General features: G+C 42.2%; 1 protein-coding gene across 2 annotated transcripts in view; it reads right to left on the reverse strand.

Moving 5' to 3' along the window:
* CMTR1 (cap methyltransferase 1) overlaps nucleotides 1–26,753 on the reverse strand; it is a 46,125-nt gene that overhangs the window by 12,036 nt on the left and 7,336 nt on the right. For both annotated transcript variants that reach the window (XR_005217775.1, XM_037842166.1), the window contains exons 3-13: nucleotides 24,489–24,640; nucleotides 22,842–23,000; nucleotides 15,273–15,365; nucleotides 13,773–13,844; nucleotides 12,390–12,484; nucleotides 12,199–12,271; nucleotides 6,816–7,014; nucleotides 5,933–6,051; nucleotides 3,941–4,037; nucleotides 3,465–3,597; nucleotides 2,558–2,737 (exon numbers count right to left, since the gene is read on the reverse strand). Coding sequence is in view for 1 of the 2 variants with exons in the window: in XM_037842166.1 (XP_037698094.1) it covers nucleotides 2,558–2,737; nucleotides 3,465–3,597; nucleotides 3,941–4,037; nucleotides 5,933–6,051; nucleotides 6,816–7,014; nucleotides 12,199–12,271; nucleotides 12,390–12,484; nucleotides 13,773–13,844; nucleotides 15,273–15,365; nucleotides 22,842–23,000; nucleotides 24,489–24,640 (1,372 nt within the window). In the remaining variant the exon portion in view is untranslated. The remainder of the gene's footprint in view (nucleotides 1–2,557; nucleotides 2,738–3,464; nucleotides 3,598–3,940; nucleotides 4,038–5,932; nucleotides 6,052–6,815; nucleotides 7,015–12,198; nucleotides 12,272–12,389; nucleotides 12,485–13,772; nucleotides 13,845–15,272; nucleotides 15,366–22,841; nucleotides 23,001–24,488; nucleotides 24,641–26,753) is intronic.

Below are 26,753 nucleotides of genomic sequence, written 5' to 3' on the forward strand. Positions count from 1 at the left end.
ACTTCAAGACTTTGTCCTTTTTTTCAAGGTACAGTAATCAAGAAAGTATAGTACTGTCAAAAGGGTAGACAAACAAATGAATGGAACAGAAGAGAGCCCAGGAACAGACTCATACGTATACAGTCAAATAATTTTCAGAGTGCCAAAGTAATTAAATGGAAAAGGAAAGTCCTTTCAACGAATGGTGCAGAAAAACTGGATCACTGTGGGAAAAAAAAACCTTGACCCCTTTCACCATACACAAAAATTAATTTCAGGTGGATCACAGATCAAAACATAGAAACTAAAACAATAGAACTTCTTGATGAAAACATAGGAGGATATTTTCATACTTTGATGTTGGCAAATATTTTTTAAAAAGAACACAAAAATCACTAACGAAATGAAAAAACTGATTAATTGGACTTCGTCATCATAACTTAAAACATCAAACAATAAAAATTAAAAAAAACACAAAAAGCTTTAAAAATCAACTTCATAAAAGATGCCATTAAGAAAATGAATACACAAATCACAGACTAGGGAAAAATATTCACAACACATATTTGACACAGGACTTGTATTCAGAATATATAAATAATTTTTGCAACTTAATAAAAAGAAAAATCAAGTTTTTAAAATGGTCAAAAGTCTTGAACAGGTATTTCATAAAAGTAGATACATAGCTAATAAGCACATGAAAAAAAGGTTTGGCATCATTGGTCATCACAGAAATGCAAAGTAAACCACAATGAGGTAACACTACACCCCACCAGAACAGCCAAAGTGAAAAAGAATGAAGACACCAAATATTGGCAAGGATGTAGAGCTATCAGAACTCTCACACTTTGCTGAAGGGACTATAAAATGGTACAACTGCTTTAGAAAACTATGTGGCATTATTAAAAAATTAAACATACATAAAATCCTATGACCCAGCATTTCCACTCTTGGGTATTTAAGAGAAACGAAAATAACTGTCCACCAAAAACCTCATACAAGCTGTTTGTTGCAGCTTTATTCATAACAACTGCAAACAGGAAATAGCACAAGTGTCCATTAACAGAAGAATAAATTGTGGTATATGCATAAAATGGAATACTACTTAGCAATAAAAAGGAACAAACTAACACAACATGAGTGAATCTCAAAAGCCAAAAGCATTATGCTGGGGGGAAAAAAAACAGCCAGACACAAAATACATACTATATGATTCCATTTATATATATAAAGTTTTACAACAAGCAAAACTAACCTGTGTGATAAAAATCAGAAGATGGTTACTTTGGGGAGAGTGAAGGGGTTGACTGGGTGGGATAACAAAGAAATTTCCTGAGGTGATAGAAATGTTTTTTATCTTGACAGGGGTGTATGCTACATGGATGTATGCATTTGTCAAGACTAACAGAAATGTACCCTAAAGATCTGCATTTCACTTATGGAATTATACCTCAATATTTTTTTTAAAAATAAAGAACAAGTTTTTGGTTGTTGGCTTGCTTAAACACTCTGTGCTGTTTGGAGCACTGAGAAGTCCCATTTTACTGAGTATCCGTGCCCACTTGTGGAAGACGGCAGCATGGTTCAGCAAAGAGAAGTGTTACGTAGGCCAGAACTGAGCCCTGGATTTGCTGACTCTGGGCAGTTCCCTAGGCCTCTCACCTGTGACATGCTAAAGCCTAATAATGGCTCCACCTTGGTGCCTAGCATCTCTACCAAGATGGGAGAATGTATGAGGCAGTATACTGTGGAAAGTTAAAATACTGTGTGATGCTGAATAAGCAGGAGAGAGCAGGATAAAGATGACCCTGAAAATAAAGATTTCTTCATCTTCTATCATTCTCCAGGGTCACCCAACCTTCAAACTTCTCTAGGCCACTTGGAATTGGAACCTTAGATATGATCTTCCCAGCACCTGTTTGGTCCCCTAAGAGAACACTTTCAACTGATCCACTGCTACTAAACAACTCTCTGAACTACCTCAAAAAGTCTTTCCCTAACGCATGCCCACTTAGAGAACAACTGAGCCAACTGTCACAACTTTAAATTATTGCCACCAAAAGGAAGGGGAAAACAATTAAAGGTTAAAAATAAACAAACAAACAAAAATCTAGCATTCAGATCAACTGTCTGGGGAACTCATGAACTGGCAAAAGTTTTGGCACCAGAAACTTCCAAAACATGTTATATACTTGCTTTCCAGCCATCTCCCACCTTCAGAGAGGGGACTTCACAAGGCAACAGCAAAAACAGAAGCAATTAAAGGTAAATTACTCCTGCCCCCAGGGACGCAGAATGGGGCTGCTCTCTGTCAGGTTTCAGTCTCACTCAGGTTTCTGTGGACAGGGCCATGCCAGTCAGGCTCTCACCTGCCTTGGGATGGGGCGTGGAAGCAAGAAAAGGGTCCCCAAGGTAACCAGAACTCCAGGGAGTCCTGAAACCAGCAGACCAATTCCAGTACCCAATTTGTCAGAGCTGACAAAGTGATACCAAAAACCAGGCATTTGTTTGGTCCTTCACTGCCTCATCTTCCTTGATACCCCAGTGTTGCCAGAAAAAAAGCACCCAGTTTGCTTACCTCTCATTGGACCGGATCATGTAGTCAGTAAACTCATGATCTCCCTTGATCACCTCCAAGGGGACCACAAGGTTGACGTCAGAATCGGTGTTCCGCAGCTGGTTGAGTTTAATATTCACTGAGAAGAGGTAATCCCGCACGTCATCTATGCCCACCTTCAGGCCCTTGCACACCACATACCTAGCAGGAGATACCCCATCACTCCATGGAGCAAGAACTTCCTCCTCACACATCCCCCCCACCCCCAGTCCTTGCCAAGGTGATAATGCTCAACAGATTCCTGGTTCAGCCTTAACTTTGTGTGCAAAGAACAGCGCAGACTGTGCTGCAAAAGTTCACCTCAAATCCCTCCTTTTTATATTAGGCTGTATTTCCACTCTCTAAGCAGTTGTTCCCAATTGACCTGTACCAGGTTGGCTACATCACCATCACCTGGGAAGTCTGCTAAATTGCAAACCTAATGAATCACACTCTCCAGGGATGGGCCCCAGAAATCTGTGAATTTAACAAGCCATGAGGAAATTCTGATCGGCCTTGTCTTTTCTCATGTCATGCGTACACACAGCATACTACCTGGGATGCTAGCGGTGCTTCTGACTGGCAGTCTTCTTATCCCTCCCCAGCACAAGTCCTTCCAGGCATCCCTTTCACTCTTCACCTTCTCCCTCTTGGGCTAAGCCAGGAATCCCCTACATAAGTGTGGTGAATAAGACTTGGGGGAAGAGGCAGAGGCTGAAGTGGCATATCATGTGACCAATAAAATCCAAGAATCCTGACTTCCAGTAGCTCTAATCATGTCTCTAAAGTCAAGGTTATTAATATAGTTTGAGAGCTCATGCCAGGGAGATGCACCAAGGTTCTCTGGTATTTAGTCAATTAGTTTGGCTAAAAAAGAGGAACGCCTCACCTCTCCGAGTTGGCAGGACGGCTGGTAATTGGCTTGAAGAGACATACTCGTTCAAAGCAGCAATACAGCAGGTAGATGAGCCCCACACTGAACGGCGTGAATAGGTCAAAGGTTTTACAGATGAAGTGGCCTCCTGGATCAGACAGAAAAAACCAACGGCAGTCAATTGGTTCTATTCCAGGTGGGGGGTAAGATGGAGTCAGGGAGTAAATGTGACAAAACCAGGGAAACAGAATCTAGTTCCATTAAAAGTCTTAGCAATTTAAGGGGGAAAATCTGATTTAGAGGGACTTTGGGGATTCTATAGCCTATTCTTACCTAAATTTCTCATTTAACTGCCTGTAACCTGACATAAGCAGATTCTATTTTTTTTTTTTTTTTTTTTTTTTAATTTCCAAGCCAACCCCGGTACATGCTCTTGTCCAAAAGGGCCTCTAGTGGGTCCTGGGGTAAGGAGACAGCTGAGGAAGTGTCACCTGTCCGAACAACTGATAGCGCCATGAGGAACTGACACAGCAGCAGCTGCTTGCTGAGGATCTCCTGCAGGTTCTCCTGCCCCTCCACTGAGAAACCCTGAAATGAAAGCACAAGGATTGGGATGGGAAAAAGAGAAATAAGGCGGACTGAAAATAACATACCTACCTCATCTTCATCGAGATGTCTTGATCTCCACCATCTGACCAGTAAAGAAACAGCTCAGCGTTTAAATTCAGCAAGGTCATACATATGGTTTGTTATGGATGGAGCCATTGTTATGGATTGAGCCAGTACTAGAAACTGGGTCTAACTGCTGGATCAGTGCCATCTTCTTGTGTAGCATTCCCAGGGGGTGAAACTAAGTCTGATTTTCCAAGGGGATGGTTTAGAAAAATCTTCAAGTCATAAAGAAACCCAAGGGAAGAGTAAGGGAGAACAGAAGCAAAATGCTGACTTAGTTACAGGCCACCCACAAGATAGAAAGAGAATGCCCTGGTGAGTCCCAACAAGACCCAGGGAGGAAGTGGAATGTGAATACTCTGCTTGGGCTCATTCGATCACTATGCTGACCACTGAACAGGCCCTAGTCTGGTGACCAGAGAAAAGTTAACATTACTCTGATAGACACAGTAATCTCTCTCTGCTGACAAGGATTTACTCCACTGACATCCCAAGACTATGGACACTCTTCCCTCTAGTAGGGAGGGTCTCTGGCTATTTGCTCAAAGAATATGTGCTGCTGTTCTTGGAGTGGCCTCTGTCCATGTGAGATCCCAGCAGGGAGCAGAGATCCTTACTATATAAAAAGTAAAGGAGGCTGGCCTTCATTAAGCTGATTCCAGCCAGGCCAGGTCTCCCTGACTTGGCTCTACCATGGTAATAGCTAAATGACTCAATCAAAAATGTTTAGCCAGGTCTTTCAGACTTATAGATGCTGCTCACAAGGCATGCCTTGTTTATGAGAGTTGATTTAAAAAAAAAACAAAAAACAAAAAACAAAACCCCAGGCCACAAGTCTATGCTGCTAAGCAGAGAGATGATCCTTGAGTTTGTAACTCTAGTTGTCCCATGGCAATGGCTGTCCCTGAAACACAGTCAGACCCCCACATCTGCTCAGCTGGAGCAGCCACCCCCTCACAGCCAGCCCCAAGCCTGTCTATCTGTTGCTTCCCTGCTGTGCACAATGCTTTGGTGAGGCAGAGCAACTTCAGATCTTGTGCTGATGCCCTACCCTCCTTCCTCCAGCTTTCTACACAGCTACTGCTTGAAAGGCCACCCAAAGAGGGTGTCTCCAGAAGCTTTTCTCAACTCCAACCACATGACACTGGGAGCAACTAATACTGTCTGTCCCTCATCTAGACTAAGTGGTGGCTCACTGCAAAAAGGACTACCTGTAGGTCAGATTACTGGGTGAGAACTTTTGCTGAACAAAGCTGTAGTGCAGTTCCCTCTGTGCCTCAAGCAGCTGCCCACAGAATAAGGCTCCTTGAATACTCAAGTTAGCCCAGCCACTTAAAGCTTCCTGAGGACTCTCCCGAGCTGCCTGCTGCCTTTGGTTGTGTGGTCATCTTTCAGCCTATTTGAGAGGCTTAGGAGTAGCCACATACAGACAGCCTCTGCCATGAGCAGGCTGTCAACAGCACCAAGGTGACAAATGATAGAAGTGTTTTTCCCATTCAGTTTTGCTAGTTCATTTTAGTCATGTCTCCCCACACCATGTCTCACAGCTAGCCAGAGGCACTTTGAAGAAGTGAGCATGAAAGTTCTATCTTGCTCCAAGCAAAGGTGGCCTCAACAGAATAGCCTCTACAAAATTAGCATTAAAAATCTGTACAAAAAGAATAAAAATATGCATCCCTGCTATCTGAATAGTGAGCAACCACCTTTGGGAAGGCAGCTAAAGGACCAAATAGAACAAAACAAAACTAACTCTCATACCTCTAATATAATAAATCCTTAAAGCATCACCCTATGGAGAGAAGATCACCTACCCCATCAGCCATCAGAAAGTGGACACCCTTGCGATCTGTGTTATCCAGAACAAAATTCCGAAAAGCAGTGATGTTCTCTGGGCGGGTGATGTCTCCATCTCCATCGATCCCACCCTCACCTGTCAGGACACAAGATTCACAGTGAGTTCATATGCCCTGTGCCCCCAGGAGTGGGGATGGGGACTCTGTGGGACTATATACACAAGTATAAGATGGGCCAGGAGAAAAGCCCCACTGAGTACTTGTCACTGCAGGGCCCAATCCACAAGGCCACCTGCGGTGATGGACCAGGAAGCAAAAACAGGGCCCTGCTCTTATAAACCAGAGTCATCAACTGAAACAGAGGGCCCTCCTCTTGGGACTGAAGCTGCATTTAAAGCACCTACATTTAGGAATAAATAACAATTTTTCAAAACATTGTTTCCTTCCTCCTAAACAAGAACTGTTCATAACCTGTTGCTAAATCACCACAACCAAGATAGAGCAAGAGAACCACTACGGGGCTGCTGAGCTGTTACCAGGCACACAGGGCTGGAGATGGGTGTGGGGTTTGCATTTGTTAATAACCCTGCCAGTTCTCAGCCAGAGATCAAGTAGTTTCATTATGTCCTGTCACCACAATAGAAGAATGCTGCTGAAAGGAGGAATTAATATGGCTTTGATGAGAGTTTGCCAAGTGAAGTGTTTAACCTGTATCCTCCAGGCCTAGTTTAAAGGGGGGCAGTCTAGCGGGAACTAAAAGCCTCATGACATGGCCTGTGAACTCCAGGCTAAGAGACCCAGGAAAGAAAACAAGACACATGGATAATAACTGCTTCGGACTTGAAGTCCTCACGAAGCAGCCATCCCTCCTACCCTCTGGGGCCCTCCTTAGTGTCCCTACCATAGTATGGTTCGAAGAGCTCACTGGAGGCCGAGTAGAAGTCCTCCAGCTTGAAGTCGTTAGGGCCCTTCAGAGTCATTCCAAAGCCCTTCGCATGCCACTTCTTCCTCCATAGCACATACTCTGAGAAGCCACCTGGACCTGCACAGACGTCCGCAAAGTACAAAAGCTCGGCTTCCCGGTCCTTCACCAGCGGCTTCTGCAAAGGCAAGTGGAGGACAGGGGAGGAAAGGAAAAAAGACAGCTCAGTGGAGAAAAGGAAGGAGACTGCAGAGGGAATAAAATAAGCCTTTCAGCAAGCACAATGCAGAGCTCCCCCCACAGGGCCACAATACCCAGGAAATATATTCTCTGTGATCATCTCCCTCTGGAGTTACAAAGCCCAACCCAGCCTCAGAATACCCCTAATGCCTTTCACCACCACCAGGCCTAGCTCAGACCCCTCATAAAAATATCTTAATGGATATCTAAGTGTGTGTTTTCTTTTAGTCTTTTCCCCACAATAACCTGCCTTACAAGAGCAAAACAGATGCTGTTTCCCCCACATTAGAGATAGGGAAATAGAGGCACAAACTGATTTTGTTCACAGTCGGTCTGCAACAAAGCTAAAATCAGAACCCACTGGGCCTGACCTCTAAACTCGTATTTCAAACCAAAGTCCTAGGAGCTCCTGACCACAAGGGCCTGTCTTCCAACCACAGTCTTTTACTCCTTGGCTCTCCCTTCTTTCTATTTTTTTTTTTTCCTCGCCCAATAAACTTTTTTTATTTTGGAATAATTTTAGATTTCTAGAAAAGTTTCAAAGATAGTACAGCAAGTTCCTGTATACCCTGCACCCGGTTTCCAGTTCTGTAAACATCTGACATTACCATGGTGCATTTATCAAAACTAAGAAACCAACATTGGTACATTACTATTAACTCAACTCCTGACTACCTGGATTTCACTAATTTTTCCACTAATGTCCATTTTCTATTCCAAGGTCCAATCCAAGATACCACATTGCATTTAGTCTCCCTTCTTTTGTACATTCCCTTCTCCTGGGGAGTCAATCATATCCCCCACAACAGGCAAGTTCAGGTTCCCAACCGACAGTCCTGTGGGTGTGAATCCATTTGTAAATAGAACCTTTAAAGATGTTATTAGTTACAACATACCCAAACTGAATGAGGGTGGGCCTCAAACCAAAATTGCAGATGTCCTTATAAGAAAAGGAAATTGGACACAGAAGAGGAAGCCACCAGGAACAGCCAGAAGTCAACAGAACCCGGAGGAAAAAGGAGAAGACATCACCCTATGCATTGCCATGTGACCAGAAAAGCCAAGGAACCCCAAAGACTGCCAGCCAGGCAGCCAGCCAGCCAGCCAGCCAGAAGATACTGACCCCAGGAGGAAGCAAGCCTTCCAGCCTCTGAAACCATGATCCAACCCACTGTATGGTATTAATTTTAGCAGCTAGGAAATTAAAACACTCTCCTCCTTCTCCTGTCTTTGCCCCTGTGCTAGCCAAGGGGCCTGGGGACATACACAGTTGGGTGCTGACAGGAGAAGAGGAAAGGAGACTAGTCTGTAGCAACAGAAGCTTCCAGGCAATCTTCAGGGCACCTACTTATCCCAGGAATTACAATAATCATTTCAATTTTTATTTGATTGCTTTTTTGGCCACTTGAGTTATTTTATCTATTCACCTAAAATTTATGCTTGAACCCTGCACTGGCCCATACTGTGTTTACACCTCTCTTTCCACAGATGCTAGGGATGCTCTGACCCACACGTAGATGTGAATTCTACTTGTCCCGACCCTCCACAGCAGAAAGAATGTACCATCTGCACTGGTGACAATAAGAGGGTGAGCTTTAGGAGTGGGTGACTGCAGGAGACTCTGGTGACCTTGGGACCTTGATGAATCGCAGGAAGGGACTCAGGGACCCCAGCTTTCCTCTCTATAGTTCTAGCATGGCTGAGTGCTTGTCCAGAGATCTGTAACCACTAGATAAAAACCAGAAAGCTTTAGGGGAAATGGTGACAAAAAAGAAATAGAAATATGAATTTTCACAATCCAGTCACTTTCTAGGTGACAAGAGGCTTCTGATGAAGGCTCTCTAGCTTTATCAAAACAGTGAAAAAGTCTCTGGGGAAAGTGACTTGGTGTAAAAATAAACTTTATCATCCTGTGACAACCCATCCTGAGCTCAAGGAATGCTGGGATATGTCAGTTCTTCCCCCCACTTTCCCACCCCAACATTCTTTGTTCCTGAGCCGTCAATTATTCATTCTTTTGGATTATATTCACTTGTGCATAAAAAAAGACCTAACGACATTTACTAAAAACATTATGTAGCACTTTCCAGTCAGCACACTGGTAATTAGGCAGGGGACACTAGTTTTAGCTCTGCACATACTTGAAAGAGGGAAAACCACATTGCTTACCACTGGGCTCTGCCACAAGCCACTGGTCCAAAGGAAGACTGGATGAAGGGAGGGGAATGTATCAATGGCAGCATCTCATTCCAAAAAGAAAGCATCTCACCTCCAAACAGAGGGCACGGAAATGATTTCCTTCCGTGATTTTGACATGTGTGGCCTTCACAGGCCCTGGTCAAGAAGTCTTTTCATAGAAAGGGGACAGCTGGGGTTCTCAGCTCTGCCACACAACTCACTGGCTATGCAGTCAAGGGCAAGAACACAATTTAAGTGTTTAAGCTTGAGGTTCCTCAACTGCAAATTGGAACTGAGGCTATGGTAGGGATTAAATTAAATATCATACCTCAAAGGCCTTTATAAACTGTAAAGTACTAAACAAATGTAAGATAATGTTATATTCTACTAGATCAAATTCCTTTAAGTCAAAACTCTTGTCCATTTTCATGATTTTCTTTCCAGTGCCCAATGCAGCACTCCACACTCAGCAGGAACTTTGTAAATGCTGTCTAATATCCTCTGAGATGTAAATGCTGTCTAATATCCTCTGAGATATGAATGAAACTTAAAGATCTATATTCAGTTTTTTATCTTGTTATGCTTCCCAGACAATGTTTTCTTACCTCAACAATATCCCCAGGCAGAATCCCTCACGTGGTATTATGGTTCATAACATAAACCTGAAGAACCTAAATTCCCTTCTTTCCCTTCTGCCTCTTCCAATTCTTGTCTACAATTACTTTCTTTTCATACCCTAATCCCTTTCCTCCCTTTACTACCACCTACAGCCCCAGAAAACTATTTAAAAACCTCAGAGTCCCTCTCCCCACTCTCAGCCTCTCCACACTCCCCTAAACTTCAAGTTCTTCATGCTTTTATTCTCTGAGTTGCCTGACTCAAGAGCCACTAAGACCCTAGCAAGCCTGGGTGTGTGCCTGGGCCTTTAGCCATGCCCACTCTGCTGAGGACTACTCTAGACTGTCTCTCTGCTCCACTGAAAAACACACCAAGCCTGCTGGGCTTGTCTGTCACTCTGGTCATCAAGGGAAAACAGAGATGAAAAGAGAGAATAAAACACTAGGGGCTCAAGAGAAATCACTTTTTATAGTGGAGTGTAGAGAAACATCTCAAAAAGTGCAATTCTCCATGGCTGCCAACAATCAATTCAGGTCAAGAAGCTGCCTGAAGTGTCATAAACATGCTGCCTTTTCCTATGTAACTAACATCTCCACCCTCAACCCATAGGGTACAACCCTGGTGCCTACTTCATGTTCATGACAGCAAAAGACAATAACCAGATACCAGCTGCTGGAGGCATTTCCCTTCAAAAGCCCAAAATGATGCTGAGACTTCCTATCAGCTTGACAGAGCTCCTCTGCCAGGCAGGGGTCTAAAGGAAATCATCTGGAGCTCAGAAAATTAAATCAACATTATATCAACCTAATTTTCTCAAGATGCTAATTCCAATAGCCCTTTTGCACTACATGCTGGTACTGGAAAATGGGAAGGGGACCTGGGAGAGGGAAATGACTAAATAAATGCTGGAGGGGTCTACAGGCCAGTTTTGCCAGCATGGAGGGAACACTTAGGTGGGTAGGAACTGAAACATTAGAAAGACTGGAGAATAAGTTTCTTCAGCCAGTGAATAATGATGGGACCTAGTAGAATGAGGGTGAGTGAGGCAGTAACATGTTTGACAACTGTTGGTTCCTGGCCCCTACATTGTCAAAGAGAACTAGGACTGGATAAAAATGCTTTGAAACCCTGATAGGAATTCTAGAATGAAATTTCCTTTTTTCTTTCACAACCATTATGGAGGGTCTGTGTTCAGAGAAATGAGATAAAGCAGAGTAGAAAATCATTTTGCTCTACCACTTGAAGAGAAGGGCCAAAACCTGGCAATGATGATCCTTCACGAAGCTTGTCCAGAGAGGCAAAAAGGGAAAGTGGCCCCATCTGAAACCACAGGTCTTAGAGCTGGAACAGATCTTAAGAGTTTTCTGGTCCTACCCAGGCCCTGTAGCTGGTCAGTAGGGCTTATTTCAGAGATGAGGCAGCTGAGGCCCAAAGAAGTCATGCACTAAAGTGATGCCACCCAAGTCGTAAGCGCTGCATTTCCCTCCAATGAACAACAACAAAGCCAAGATTTTCAGACATGATACTGATTTTACATAGACCTTTGAAAGGACCCAGAAATGCCCACATTTTGTTCAATACTCAAACCACATTTCCCAGAGTACTCCCCTCTCTTACCAGAAATGGAACCCTAATCAGATGGCATCAAAAATTTTGATTTGGAAAGCCGGCTCATTGTAAGGACTTCATACTCACCCTTCTACTTGACTTCATCCATGGTAGTAAGGCAGGCAGGCTAAAGATCCCTGGTGGCACAGAGACGCTTTATAAACATCCCAAACCTGCATCCTTACCAGCTCTCCAGTCCACCGAAATGTCCAGAATACAAATGCCATGGGGGCACGGATCATATCTATCTCATTCAAAATTATATACCTGGGCCTGGCACTGGCACAGGAAGGGACTGGATAAGTGTTTAATAAATGCAAAAGGAGGACCCAGGTTCTGACTCATGGGCTCACCTCCTCGCTCACCAGGACCTTCTCCATCTATAGAGATTAGTTGCTGATTCTGCCCAAGAATGTCCCTTCTCCACTGCTGCCTGCTCTGCCTGCCTCCTCTTGGAGCAAGCAGCATGAGCTGCAGAGATGGGGGTTGGGATGCTGGGCCTGGAGCCCTGGAGAAAACTGTTTACAGGGGCATTCCTGAAACCACAGGAGGCACAGTGGGACCCTGTCGGAGGAATTCTAAGCAAAGAATATCTCTATCATAAAATAAATCACAGAGCTGGTATACTTTCCCAACATTGAACATATGGCAATTTCTAAGCCACTGAAGCTGAAGACCACTTAGCACCATGAATTCAGAAGCAGAATCTTGTTCTCACCCCATAGGAGTCCCGGGGATTTGTAAACATGCGATCAAACACAAAATCCATATTAGCCATCTTCATTGCTGCCCTGAAACAAAGAAAGATAGAAAGCACAACTCTCAGTACCAAGATGTATGGAAAGCCAAGGCTCAAATGCAAAGGTGAAGCAATGCACGTCTCGGGAGGGGAGGGAAATGTCAGCAAACCTGTTTAGAAAGAAGACTCCTCGGATCATCTCATAGGGATTGGCCCGGGTACGAGCTCGCCGCATCTCCTCCCCATCCAGGACATCGAACACACTCTGCCCAGAGAAAATTAAAACCCTGAGGTGAGCCTCATCCCAACCCCTCCAGGATGGGATGAGGGTCCTGAGAGTTGGAGGAGCCAGGCTTGCAGCACTCCATGAACTTAGGCTTCTGTTGGATCCCAGCTCTTGAATGACTAGTTGTGTAACCTAGACAAGTTAGTTTTACTCAGTCAGTATGATCCTGAACTGCCTCACCTGTAAAATCGTAAAAAATAAAATGTAAGCGTGTGCCTGGTGCATGGTAAGTTGTTAATAAATGGCACCTGTCGTTATGCACGTGATATTTCTTGACGACTAATCCTCATAGCAAATCTGTCTCTCCTCTCCACTCCAGTTCTGTGGCAACCTTCCAAGGGGACAGGCTCTTCTAATCTCAGAGAGAATCTCAGAGACTAATCTCAGAGAGAAGGGAAACTCAGAGAGAGGGGAAATAAACTGAGACCTGGGTTTCCTGATAGCACCCAGTACAGTCCCTGGCACACAGCAGGGATCCCTTCTCCCCTCAAATTCCCTTCTCCCCTTACTCAATGAAAAAAGAAAGCCTCACTTCACCTGAATTCCAGTCACCTTAAGGATACTGAACCCTCTGCCTGCCAAAAAATAACCTCTGTGAGGCTGGACTAACAATCTTCCTTTTTCTCCAACCTGTTTCCTCCTCAGAGTTTCCCTCTGCTCATTCTGTCCCAGGCAATGAGCTTCCTGACCTGTGATCAGGCCAAAAAGTGTCATGGGGAGGCTAACATTCACCCAAAGTGCAAGGCACTTCTCACCCACTATTGCATTTAACTTGCACAATAACTCTGGGAAATGGGTATTTTCTCTCCATTTTACAGATGAGAAAATTCAAACTCAAGGGAAGCTAAAGCAACTGGCCCAAGGCCACGCAGCAAAAAAGTTGTGGAATTAGGATTTTAATCCGGGTCTATTTGATGCTAAAGCATGCTCCCAAATCCATGCTCCTTTCACTAAACCAAGCCCTCTCAGAGGTCCCCTTACACTGAACTGACCTGACCCACTGAGGTTAAATGAATTCTTTCCTAGCTACTGACTATAGAAACAGCACAACACTGGAAGGCAGGATAGTCGCCAGGAAAAAGGACACCTTGGAAAAAGGAAAAGGTTCAGTAGTACCAAGCTACACATCCTATTTCTCAGGAACAGAATCCAAGAAAAATCTTAACTGAACTTCAGCCCTCACCATAACCCACTTGAAAGAACTGGAAAAGGCCAGCAAAGCACCTTGTACAAGGTTTTCAAGTTGGCTGTAGCCATAAGGCCTTACCTTACACTGCAACACACTGTGAAGCAGCTCTTCCCCACAAAATTCTGTTTCATCTTCAATAATCATCTTTCTCTACAGGAGGAAGGAAACAATAAATAACGATCACATGTGACTACAATCGAGGGGATGAATGGAGAAACTAGGGTTCCGAGTGAGTAAAGCAAGAAAGGGCTTGAGTCCCTGCCAAGAAACATCAATCCCTGAGGAGTAGGAAAGAGAAAACCCTAAATCCCTCTGGCTATATTCCAGATGGCTATGAGCTGCAGCAGCTCCCTGGGAGCTCTGACTAGAGTACCATATGGATACAAGACTCATGAACACTGAGGCTGAGGCTGGAAAAAGCAAATGGGAAAGAGACGTTCAAGCTGTCTGCCCCTGGAGCATGGAGGCAGAAGGATGGGGACTCCCCAAATGACATAAGTCTGTCCTTCAACCTGGAAGCCTCTCGCTCTGTGATGAGTCTGAATACATACCAGGCACTGACCTGGTAGCATCACAGAAAACAAGAGCTGAAAGGGGTCTCATGGGGATGTTTTATGGACATGTCCCATGTCTCAGTGAGGCTGCCTCTAAAACCAACAGCGCTCAAACTTTGTGGTCTCAGGTTTTATACTCTTAAAAATCACTGAGGAACCAATATGTGGGTTGATAAGTATTATTAAAAATTAAAATAAATTTTTTAAACAGTTGTTCATTCAGTTAAAAAGAACTATGTGTTACGTTAACATTAAAAAAACTATTTTTAAGAAAAATAACCATATTTTCTATACACAAAAAAAATTAGTGAGAATGACACTGTTTTCCATTTTTTTTACAAATCTCTTTCATGTCTGGCTTAAAAGACGATGGCTACATTCTCTTATCTACTTCTGCATTCAACTGGTGGTGATATTATACATCATAGCCTCTGGAAAATCTCACTGTACACTTTTGAGAGAATGAGAGTGAAAAAGACAAATAACTTCTTAGTGTCATTAGGAAAATAGCTTTGACCTTGTGGACTCCCTGAAAGGGTCCTGGGGATCCTCTGAAGTCCCACACTTTGAGACTTGCTCTCTAGACCATACTGATTTGATTACTATCTACTTTATTCATAATTTGCCAGAAGGAGATTAAACAAATTCCCTCTGTAATAACTCCCTCACTACTTTCTGAGGACAGAGACAATGTCTTTTCATCTACTGGAACAGTGCCTAGCAGTGACCACAGTGTACACAGCTGCAAAATAAAACACTTCCAAAAAGCATCCATGAGGGAGAGAGAAGTTATGCATTTTGTACTGCCTTTCAAGTTAAATAACTAGGTGAAAGAAAAACCCAGTTTGCCACACCTCTCAGGGGCATATCTGTAAAGCCCTCTCTTGACACAATCTTATTCCTTCCAGTATGGTCAGATTCACATTTTTCTTACTCTGTGAGAACATATACATATCAGAGTAAAGGAGGAAAAAAGCCAGGAGCTAAGTGCCAAGATTCATGGTGCATTTTCCTGAAAGCTTACCTTTCCCACAACCATCCAATCGCTCATTTCTTCAGTGTCAGGAATTTCAGTGGTACATTCTGGGAACCATGACACCTGCTCACAGGCACTGGGCTACAACCAAAAGAAAGAAAAGTAAGACAGGTGAGACAGGCTCTCACCAGGGCTTCCCCAAAACAAACAAGAGGAACTAGGACAGACTGAGAAGCACTGAGGCTGGATGCAGTGGTCCAATGTAAGAATTAAGTTGAACTTCTCAAGGCCATTTCTAATTCTGATTTGAATCCTTAGAAACTTCCCAAACCTTCAAGTTTTCTTTCATTTGTTCCAATACTATTTTAAATTCATAATAAATATCTACCATGTATTAAGTACTCAGAATGCAGAGTTAAAAAAGACATGCTCCTTGACCTCAGGGGGTTTACAGTTAGGTCAGTGAGGACACAGAGAAGTAAACAGACAGTTATCACATAAGGTGTAGGTCTATGATAAGGCAATTACATCAGGAAGACTCAATGGCAGTGAATCTTACCTCAGGGAGCCTTTCAAACTGCTATTCATGAAGTAACCCAGAAACTGGTAAATAGGATTCCTCTCAAACATTCTAAGACAGAGAAGAAACTAGCATCTTGAGGGCTGCTTCCTTGTAATTCTTCAACTGTTTTCCTACTCAGGCTAAAACAGTGGTTCTCAACCCTAGCTGTATACGGGGATCCACAGTAGTCCTTCTAAAAAGTACTGATACTTGAGCCCCACACCTAGAGTATATGATTATGTCGGTGAGAGGTGGGGAATGGGCATAAGTACTTTGTGTGTGTGTGTGTGTGTGTGTGTGTGTGTTCCAATAAACTTTATTTACAAAAGGAGGCCATGGCCCATGGACTACAGTTTGCTGACCCCTGATACAGCACCTAGTAGGTGCTTCATAATTAACTTTGAAAAAATAAATCTAAACTAAAGGGTCAAATACTGGGAATTTAAAGTACAAAACCCCACCTATAAAAGGTTTATGAGAGTAATACCTGCTTATTGTAGATATTTTGTAAAACTAAAAATTAAAAAGAAAGTAAAAATCATGACCTAAAGAAAACCCCATTAATACTTTGGCATTTTTCCTTTCAGTCACTTTCCTATGCATGTTTTTTTATTTTTATTTATTTTTTTAAAGTAATTTTATTGAAATATATTCACGTACCATACAATCATCCAAAGTGTACAACAATTGTTCACAGTTTCATCATATGGTTGTGTATTCAACACTAGAATCAATTTTTGAACATTTTCATCACTCCAAAAAATAAAAAATAAAAAATGAAAATAAGAATAAAAATAAAAGAGAACAATCAAAGCCTCTGTACTGGTTTGTATATATTATGTCCCCCAGAAAAAGCCATATTCTTTTATGCATTCTTGTAGGGGCAGACATATTAGTGTTGATTAAGCTGGAACCTTTGGATTAGGTTGTGCCCATGGAGAGGTGACCCACCCAGCTGTAGGTGATAACTATGATTAGATCCTTTCCATGGAGGTGTGGCCCTACCCATTCAGTGTGGGCCTTGATTAGTTCACTGGAGCACTATAAGAGCTCAGATAGAAGGAGCTCACAGGTAGCTGTAACTGAGACAGACATTTTGAAGACGGCCATTGGAAGTTGATGCAGACATTTTGGGAGAATGCCATTTTGAAAGGCAACCCGGGAGCAAGCAGACACCAGCCACATGCCTTCCCAGCTAACAGAAGTTTTCCTGACATCACTGGCCATCCTCCAGTGAAGGTACCCAATTCTCAATGCATTATCTTGGACACTTTATAGCCTTAAGACTGTAACTGTCTAACCAAATAAACCCCCTTTTATAAAAGCCAATTCATTTCTGGTGTTTTGCATTCCGGCAGCATTAGCAAACCAGAACAGCATCCCATACCCCTTCTCCCCCCTCATTTACTTTTTTTTAATTGAAGTATATTCACATATCATACAATCATCCAGAGTGTAAAACAATTGTTAATAATATCATCATATAATTGTGCATTTTTCACCACTGTCAATTTTTGAACATTTTCATTACTCCAAAAAATAAAAATAAGAATAAAAATAAAAATTGAAAGAACACTCAAAACTTCCCACATCCCCCTCCTCCATATTATTCATTTACTTTTTGACCCCATTTTTTCTACTCATTTGTCTATATACTGGGTACAGGGCATGTGAGCCATAAGGTTTTCACAATCACACAGTCACACCATACAGCTTAAATAGTTATACACTCACCTTTAAGAATCAAGGATACTGGGTTGCAACTTAACAAGTTCATATATTTCCTTCTAACTATTCTAATAAACTAAAAACTAAAAAGGGATATCTATGTAGCACATAAGAATCAGCTCCTGAATGACCTCTCCACTCCATTTGAAATCTCTCAGCCATTGAAACTTTGTTTCAATTCTCTTCCCCATTTTGGTCCAAAAGGCTTTCTCAATCACATGATGGAGGGTCCAGGTTCATTCCCGGAAGTGACGTTCCACAATGCCAGGGAGATTTATATCCCTGGGAGTCATGTCCCACATAGGGAGAAGGGCGGTGAGTTTACCTGCTGAGTTGGCTTAGAAAGAAAGGCCACATCTGAGCAACAAAAGAGGCCCACAGGGGTGGCTCCTAGGCACAACTGTGAGTAGGATTAGCCTTTCCTTTGTAGTACTAAGCTTTGTAAGGGCAAGCCCCAAGATAGGAGGCTCAGCCCACCAAGCTGGCGGTCCCCAAGGCTTGCGAGGATATCAGGAATTCCCCAGCTGGGGAAGTTTAATATTTCCATATTTTTCCACAATCCCACAAGAGGGCTTTGTTAATACTTTTTATTCTCTGCCCAAATTACTCTGGGTTATATTGGGGCTTCATGCTAACCTGTACAAACAACACGATCTCACTACCTATTCAAGGTTCCATGTAATCATGGCATTTGAGTAAACTGACCATACAAGTCAAATTATATATTGTGCTACAGAGACTATAGATTTTGCACCATATAACCATCTCTTCCCTTGGTCCCACACAGAAGTAAGAGTTTCAAAACACGGTTGGTAACAATCTGTACCCTTTAGTTGGATCTACCCCAATCTCAACCAAGCCCATTTTGTTCACTCGAAGTCTCATCTCCTTTTCAGCCTCTCTAGTAGTTGATTGATGGGGCAATGCTGACACTCACAGTTGCAGCACCCTGGCCCCAAGTCCCAGGTGCCACACAGATTCCCGAAGCGCCAGGGACTGACCCCATCACGCACAAACAGCTCAGCATCTCAAAAATTTAGAAATAACTGTTACAACTCATGAATAAATGTAACTGCTGTAGGAACTTATAATCTAGGAACCTCTACACAAGCCTTCCCCTTATAGCCCATGCTCCCAGAGTCAATTCTCAGAGTTTACACACTATTATTAGTCCATATTAGTGAGGCTTTATAACGTTTGTCCTTTCAATTCTGGTTTACTTCACTCAACCTACTGTCCTCACGATCCATTCACCTCGCTGCATACCTAACAACTTCATTCTTTCTTGCTGCTCCCTCACACAAAAACATTCTTATATTTGTACATCTAATCACACATGTTGACCACTCTAAGTTTCACTAAGTTATACAGTCCCAGTCCTTATCTTCTGTATTTCCTTCTGGTGTCACACAGACCCCTAACCTTCCTCTTTCAACCGTATTCACAGTCACCTTTTTTCAGTGAACTTACAATATTATGCTATATTCACATAGTGTTGTGCTATCCATATCTAGATCTACACAATCAATACTCTAGAACATTCTATACTCCTTCAACATCAAATGTCCAATCCCTACCCTCTTTTCTATCTCCTGATATCTTCATTTCTAAAGTCTTCTCCAAACCTCTCTCTCCTGTCTTTTCCTATCTTATCTGTCGCACTCCCTTTAGTATTACCTGTAAAGGAAGTCTCCTGTTCACTGTCTGTTTATCTGTAAATATTTTAAACTCTCCCTCATTTTCGAAGGACAGTTTTGCCGGATATAGGATTCTTGGTTGGTAGTTTTCCTCTTTCAGTATCTTGACTATGTCATACCACTGCCTTCTTACCTCCATGGTTTCTGTTAAGAGATCCGCACTTAGTCTTATTGAGCTTCCTTTGTATATGGTGGATTGCTTTTCTCTTGCTGCCCTCAGAATTCTCTCTTTATCTTTGACATTTGAAAATCTGGTTAATACATGTCTTGGAGTAGGTACATTTGGATCAGTTCTGTTTGGGGTACGCTGTGCCTCTTGGACCTGTAATTTTATGTCTTTTGTAAGAGTTGGGAAATTTTCATTGATTATTTCCTCTATTATTCCTTCTGCCTCTTTTCCCTTCTCTTCTCCCGGGATACCTATAACATGTATATTCATGCGCTTCATGTTGTCTTTTAGTTCCCTGAGACCCTGCTCATATTTTTCCATTCTTTTCCCCATCTGTTCTTTTGTGTGCAGGAATTCAGATGTCCTGTCCTCCATCTCATTGATCTTTTCTTCTCCCTCACTAAGTCTACTGTTGTATGTCTCCATTGTGCTTTTCATCTTTTCTATTGTGACTTTCATTCCCATAAGTTCTGCCATTTGTTTTTTCAAGCTTATGAATTCTTCCTTATGATTACTCAGTGCCTTCTTTATACCCTTCATCTTTTGTCACATCCTCTCTTATCTCATTGATTTAAAAGATTTGTTTGAACATCTATAATCAGTTTGTTTCAACTCCTGAATCTTGGTAGAAATGTTAGCTTCTTCCTTTTACTGGGCCATATCTTCCCATTTCCTGATGTGGGTTGTCATTTTTTGCTGGCGTCCTGGCATCTGACTTTCTTGATTGATTTATTCTAGAGATTATTTTCTCTCTTTTGCCTAAGGTTTTCTTGTTGGTTGACTTTGATCTCTACCTTTTCTTTTTTTCTCCCTGGCCAGTTGTCAGATTGGCTCTGCCCCCAGTCTTCTCCCCAAAATCAAGCACCCACTGTGGTCTGCCACAGGGATGGGAGGTAGGCACTGGGCACCCCAGCAAGTTCACTGTGTGTGGTAATACAAATCTACTGGCTTCCAGGGGTGCTCTGTTTTCCACCGGCTAGCATGACCTGGGTTTGATTTGGGTCCCTGCTTTAACAGCTGGGTCTTCCCTATTTCTCAGACAAAACAGGGCCGGGTTTCCGTACAGGGTGTATAGAACAGCATCTATACTTCTAAGAAAGGGCTGTCCAGCAGATGGCACTGTTCAGTAACTTAATCATCCTCAGAGGCTGGGCTGCCACAGAGCTCAGCCATTGAGAAGGGCTTTCGGACCCAGGGCTGGAAATGCATCTCTGTCCACGTTTTCTCAGTCTCTTTGTCCCTCATTGATCTGGGCCTTGAAATGTCCTCCCCTGTCCACCGGGTCTTCAAACAGTGAGGATATTTTTCGCTGCTGTGAGATTTTAAAATCTGTGTCCCCAGTGGGAGGGGTCCTGTCTGTCGCTTCTGTGCCTTTCTCGCACGGAGATGGAGTGAGGGGGAGGGGAGAGGACCAGCTGGTGTGGGACAGAAAATTCCTACCTGATATTTCTTCTCTTTCTTTAACAATTCAGAATTGTCCCTTTTTTAGTTGAATCTCTGGAGAGAAGTTTTCAGTAGTTGTTTATATCACCATGTTAATGATGTCACTCCATAAGTACTTTTTTAAAAGTCCCCAGACGATTCTAATGTGCAGCCAGGGCTAAGAACCACTGGGCTAAGAGAAACACAGCTTATAAAATCTAAACAGGTGGCTAGCCTGCATGGCAGCTTCACACACAGTCTCCCAAAGCAAGTGTGGAGAAGAGATCCACCATTGCAAATTGAAGCAATGTGATTAAAGGTAATATTACATGCTTTGAAAGGCATAAAATGGCATCACAATACAAGGTCTTGAGGGCATACCAACCACCATCAACAGAGGAAAAAGGTGAAAAGAAAAATTACTAAAGCGTTTTGTCAGTGAATCTGGCAACAAATCATGGCTTCTCTCCCTGGTCAAATCCATCACCTTTAAGTATAAATGGTTATAAAATTACAAACTCTAAAAAACAAGAAGCTCATATCCACTTTGGATTAACTTTAGAGAGAAAAAAACAACTCAATCTCCCCATGGGAGTCTAGACATTAAAGCTACCTGTAAGGTGAACTCGTCTGAGGGGTCATACCGTGTACTTGACATCCTCAGGCTCCTATAGACACTGAGCAATTTCCGAGGAGGCTCTAGGAACTGGATATTCACCTCAGGCCACTCTGATTCATCTGCCATAAAGAAGCAGCTACCAACTGATATCTAAGCCAAACTCTTAATCAAAAGAAAAGGCATCTTTTGTAAGAGAAAAGTAGAATTACGGTAAATCGCAGGGAGGACAGTCTCACCCCAAAAAGGAATTTCAATAGCCTATCTCCATTAAAAACAGATTTTATGGGCAAATTTCAGATTACAACTTTAGCAAAGTTAGTTCTAATTCCTCTCTGCTGAAAGGATTGGAATTCTTTTCTTGTTTTCAAACAAATAAGGCCATGGAGGGCACCATGTATTTCTAGCATCCAATTTAGAATATTTACCCTACTCTGCACTGTCTCATTTGCTGGTCTCATCTCTCAAGTACAAGGCAACACAGCTAGACCAGCCCCTGGAACCGATTAGCTCTTGGCCTTCAGAGCATCTTTCTCTGAAGGCTTATTGGGCTTTTATCATGCGTGGGTTCATGGGAGTTCTTTCCTGAACTGAACATCAGGAAGACAAAATCTCAATTTCCAGAATTCAGAGCCACATCTGAAGCTCAACTATGGCAACTATGTAGAAAGCTAGACATGTGTGTTCTAGTTTCTCTAGTTTCAGCTCCAGAATGGTAATATTCCATCATTATTTTTAGGTATTTGTATTATTATTACTTGAAATCCTTTGTGGAATAAGGTAAGACATAGAGAAAATGAATAAAATTAAAATCTCAACATCATCTGTGCAATAAAAAAGGATAGAAGAAGTCTCTTTTGGTCTCCAGGGTTAAAACAAACTGGTACCCAGATAGATAAGCAGACTAAACCTACCGTAGAAAAGCTATATGCCATAAACACATACCTAGTTAGTACCTGGATGTCAAATACCTGTGGAGGTGCAAGATCCTTAGCGGGCATCTAACCTAGTCACTCAGATAATGGGAGAGCAGGTCCTTATTCAGCCCATTTGAGTCCTTTCAATAGGGGAAGCTCACTATCTTGTGAGCAATCTTAGCCCACTAGTGGACAGCTGAATCTATTTATTAAAATTCTTGGTGGAGCCAAACTCTGCTTCTCAGCATCTTCTACCCACTGGACTTAGATGATCCTCTAAAGCGAGAGGAAACAAATCCATACCCCATCATATATTTCTCTAGTCTTCTCTTTTCCATTCTGGACATTCCCAGTACAAAACATGTAAGAAACTAGTTCCAATTCCCCCCTAACCACCCTGACCACACTGCCTCTGGGGATTTCTAGTTTGTTAATGCTGCTGCTTAAACCCATGCATCCAAAAAACACAAGTGGCTTTCCTGTCTCCTCCTCCCCACACGAGTCACCTCTGATTCATCTCGCCAGTCCACGTTCAGCTCTCGGTCAAAGCCCCGCAGTGTCAGGCCCAAGCCCCTTCGACCTTTCTGATTAGAGGCTTCAACGATGTCCTTCCGACCCTGACTGTATTTACCCAATCCTTCACCTTCCCTGAAGCCCATCTTGGCCTAAAAAAAGAGAAGAAACAGAGCACAATTAATTCAGTTCAACAGACATTTATTTAGCCCTTATGATTTGCTATACATTGTGAGAAACCCCAACCCCTGAGAAATATAGAGTAAGGCCTAAAATTTGCCTTCTAGCCTAATGAAGAAAAGAGGCATAAATAAATAACTGCAGTATAACTATAAGCAGAATAACAGTGGCTGTCTATTCTGGAAGTGAAAGCCTAGGGCAACTGAAGTTGGATGAATGAGGAAGGACCTCAAAGCTGTAATTAAAAGCACCAAGAGTGCTTAATGAATCTCACTGGACAGTGGCACAACTACCCTTCCAGCTGATTTGTCTGATTAAGTAAAAAGTAGATCTAGAGTGCAGAGCTGATAAAGAGAACATAATTTAAAATGGAACCGCTTCAAGGGGCAACTACCTTACCCTCAGCTAAAAGTCTTACTAGGCAAGGACAATGAGGACTTGTAGAAGCCCACTTAATCAAGTAAATGAAAACTTGCTTTAAATAAAAGTGACATATGGAAGATACTGTAAGATCTGGGGACAGAAATATTTTTTAAATGTCACAACTCTTTACAAGCTCACACTAAACTCTAGAGTCACTGAGTCCAGCTGCATACCCCAAATATCAGAGACCCAAATCCCAAACCTGACGGATTTTTGCGTAATAAAATAACTCTGATCCTAGGAAGATCTAATTCCCCCCTGAAGGATCTGTATTCCTTTTGGAAGGGACATTACCAATTCAAGACCTGGGTGGACCTCCTACAGTGCCCAAAAATCCCTTCCCCAGGAAAAAAAGTCAAAAACCTTCCCATCTTTTACTTCCCCAAACTAGAATCCTGACTATGACTTCAGAAGTGGCAATCCTCATTCTTAAATGAATCCAATGGGAAAGCCAACTATAATATTCCTGAAGCTAGATGGACGGTTATCTTGGATTTCCCTAAGCTTTGCATATATGCTAAAGTTTGATGAAGAACATGAGCAGGTCTTCCTATTCCCCTTTCATCTTGTGGCTATGAAAGTTGAGAAACAGAAGTGAAAACTTTTGGAAAGTGAAGACCATAGCACTCCCATTTATTTTATGTACTTGGGAGTGAACAGGACTTTTAGCCATTTCTCCTTTGAGATCACTCAGTAGAGCAAAACACCAAGGCATGAAGCCTTTTTATCCATCAAAATGCATCTATGTGTAGAGAAGTATGTTCACACACGCTTATAAAAATAATTCATTACTAAGGAGACCAAAAGGTGATCTAGCTCTCGACAAGCCAGCAGAAGCAGGTGATTTCCACAGATGATTCAAACGTGACAGGTATTTCTATGAAGAAGGGGTCCACACTCCCTCTATTGAATTTCAGTAGCTAGAAAGCAGAGGAAAAACTCATGCTCTTGCTTTTCTTCTTTTCATACCAGTACAAATTTCCCTTTTCTCACTCTGCTGGTGGAGCTTTAGAAACCCAAGCCAAGCACAGACATACCATAAGCTTCTGGGAGACACTGTTATACATGGAATAGCGGGAGGAAGTTCCCTCCACGAGGGAGTCTGCTTTGAATGCATCATCAAAAGAGTCAGAGCTGTGTTGCTTCCCCTCAGTCTCACTGTCAGACTCGCTTAGACTTGTGGTTGATGCTGGGAAAGAAAAAAGGGAAATGTTTAGGTGAATTTAGGGCACAAAATAGCCTCTCTAAAAGTACAAGTTTCATTTATTCAACAAGTATTTATTATATGTACTGTACATACAAAGTTCATTAAATGGCCCAGGGTCAAATTCATTCTCTACTTCTTACTAGCTATGTAATCTTGGGCAAGTCACTGAAAGTTCTTAATGGTACCTGATACACAATGGAAGCTCAAAAATGTCAGTTTTCCTTCCCCATCCTATCAATTACCTTCCCTATAAAACTGAGATGGAAATACCTACCTCATAGAGTTGGTTGAGGATTAAATGAAATACTGCATTGGAAAGTACACTGTCAAATATAAAGTGTATTTACTGAAGACATGACTGTTGTTTCTGCCGCCGCAGTTTATTATTTGAACCTCAATTTCTAAACATGGATGCCTGGTTCAATTTTCAACTAATTCCAGCATCAAACCAACAGTTTCTAATTGTTTCATCTCCTAGTTTCCTTGGTTTCTATAATCCTTCAAACTAATAGGTAAGAGGATGGGTCTGTAGTGCAGCCCCAGAGAAGAGCGAGGAAAGTAAAAGAAAGGGAAGAGGAAGAAAGAAAGATCAGAGAAGAGGGAAGAAGCTAAAGCAGTAGCACCAACTGAGGCAGAGCGTAGAGGGGCTGCAGCCAAAAGCTCCAGGAGGGAGCTAGTGGCCTGAGCAAACTAAGCCACCGTCCTCACTGTCAACAATCTTGTTGCCAAAAGTGCTCTCAAGCTGTCAGAAGTGGTGGGGTAGCTGTCCTCTAGCCAAAAGTGGGATGATCCATGGTCTGGATACTCACTGTGACTAGCTGTTTCTCTCTTGTAGGTATCTATTCATTTGAAAGCTACTTCAAACCAATGTAACTTTATTCTAGTAACTTCTCAGGGAAACCCACCCATATCTGGAAATAGACTGTAACTCAAAAATTTGGTTGTTAGTTAACAATTTCTGCATATTCCCACCAAAAGTAGTATAAATCATAAACACGAAAGAATGCAGAACAGGAAATGAGGGAGGTGGTATCCGATCTGAATCCAAGGTTTGAGAAGGTGTTTGCTGCCCAACAGGTGCATATATCATATTAATAAGTAATTGTGATTATTTAAGAATAAAACAAAAATATTTTATTCCAATTTAGGTATATTATTCTTTCAAATATCTGTTAGTTGTTAGGATATAAATATTTATTGCTTGGACCTAATGACTTTATAAACTGAACTCTTAGGTTTGTTTTTTAGCCTAGGGGCACTGTGGAAAAAGTTATATCGACACTAAGGGTGCCAAAAACGAAGAAAGCTTGGGAATCTCCATTCCATATATGGAAATAGATCACCAAGATGAATAATATGAGCTAAACCAAGAACATGGAAAATCAATTACATATTTTTATTTCTCGTAATTGCACAAGTTTTTGAAGAGAAAGATATGCAAGACCAATAAAAATGATTACTCATACGTGTGGACTGGGGCATGGAACAAGTGAAAGAGGTAAAGCTTGCCTTATATTTTTATATCACAAGAGTTTATACCGGTTATCTTTTTATATTTTTAAATTTATGAACCATGTGAATATATTATCTATTAAACTTTAAATATTAAAAAAATAATGTGGCACAATTCATTTGAGGAGGAAAGGAAGTAACTGAGAAAAGATGATGAGTCAAAGGTGGGCTGCTTGTGGGAGGTGATGAGGAAAGGCACAGAGGGCAGCAGTATAAAACAATCCTTCATATAACCAAGGTGGTCACTACTCAGGTAGTCATAACTTGAAAATTTCATGATTCTAAAGTCTATCTGCACCCATCCATCTATTTCCCTACAAGAATACAAGCTCACCAAGGGCTGACATTTGAGAAGAGTGAAGTCTTCCCAAGCACCCCAGGCCTAACTGACTATTTCTTCTGCTGTGCTCTGGTAGCCCAGGTAGTCACAGCACCAGCACAGCCCTCATCACATTGCCATACAGGCAGGTATCATCACATGCTGCCCCCTCTAGACACGGTCACTCTAGAGGGCAAGAACTGTGTCACAGTCAAATCTTTATCCCCAACACCTGGATTGACGCTTTCCATTTAACAGAAATTA

The sequence above is a fragment of the Choloepus didactylus genome, chromosome 7 (genome assembly GCF_015220235.1).
Source record: "Choloepus didactylus isolate mChoDid1 chromosome 7, mChoDid1.pri, whole genome shotgun sequence".
In the NCBI taxonomy this organism is placed as follows: Eukaryota; Metazoa; Chordata; class Mammalia; order Pilosa; family Megalonychidae; genus Choloepus; species Choloepus didactylus.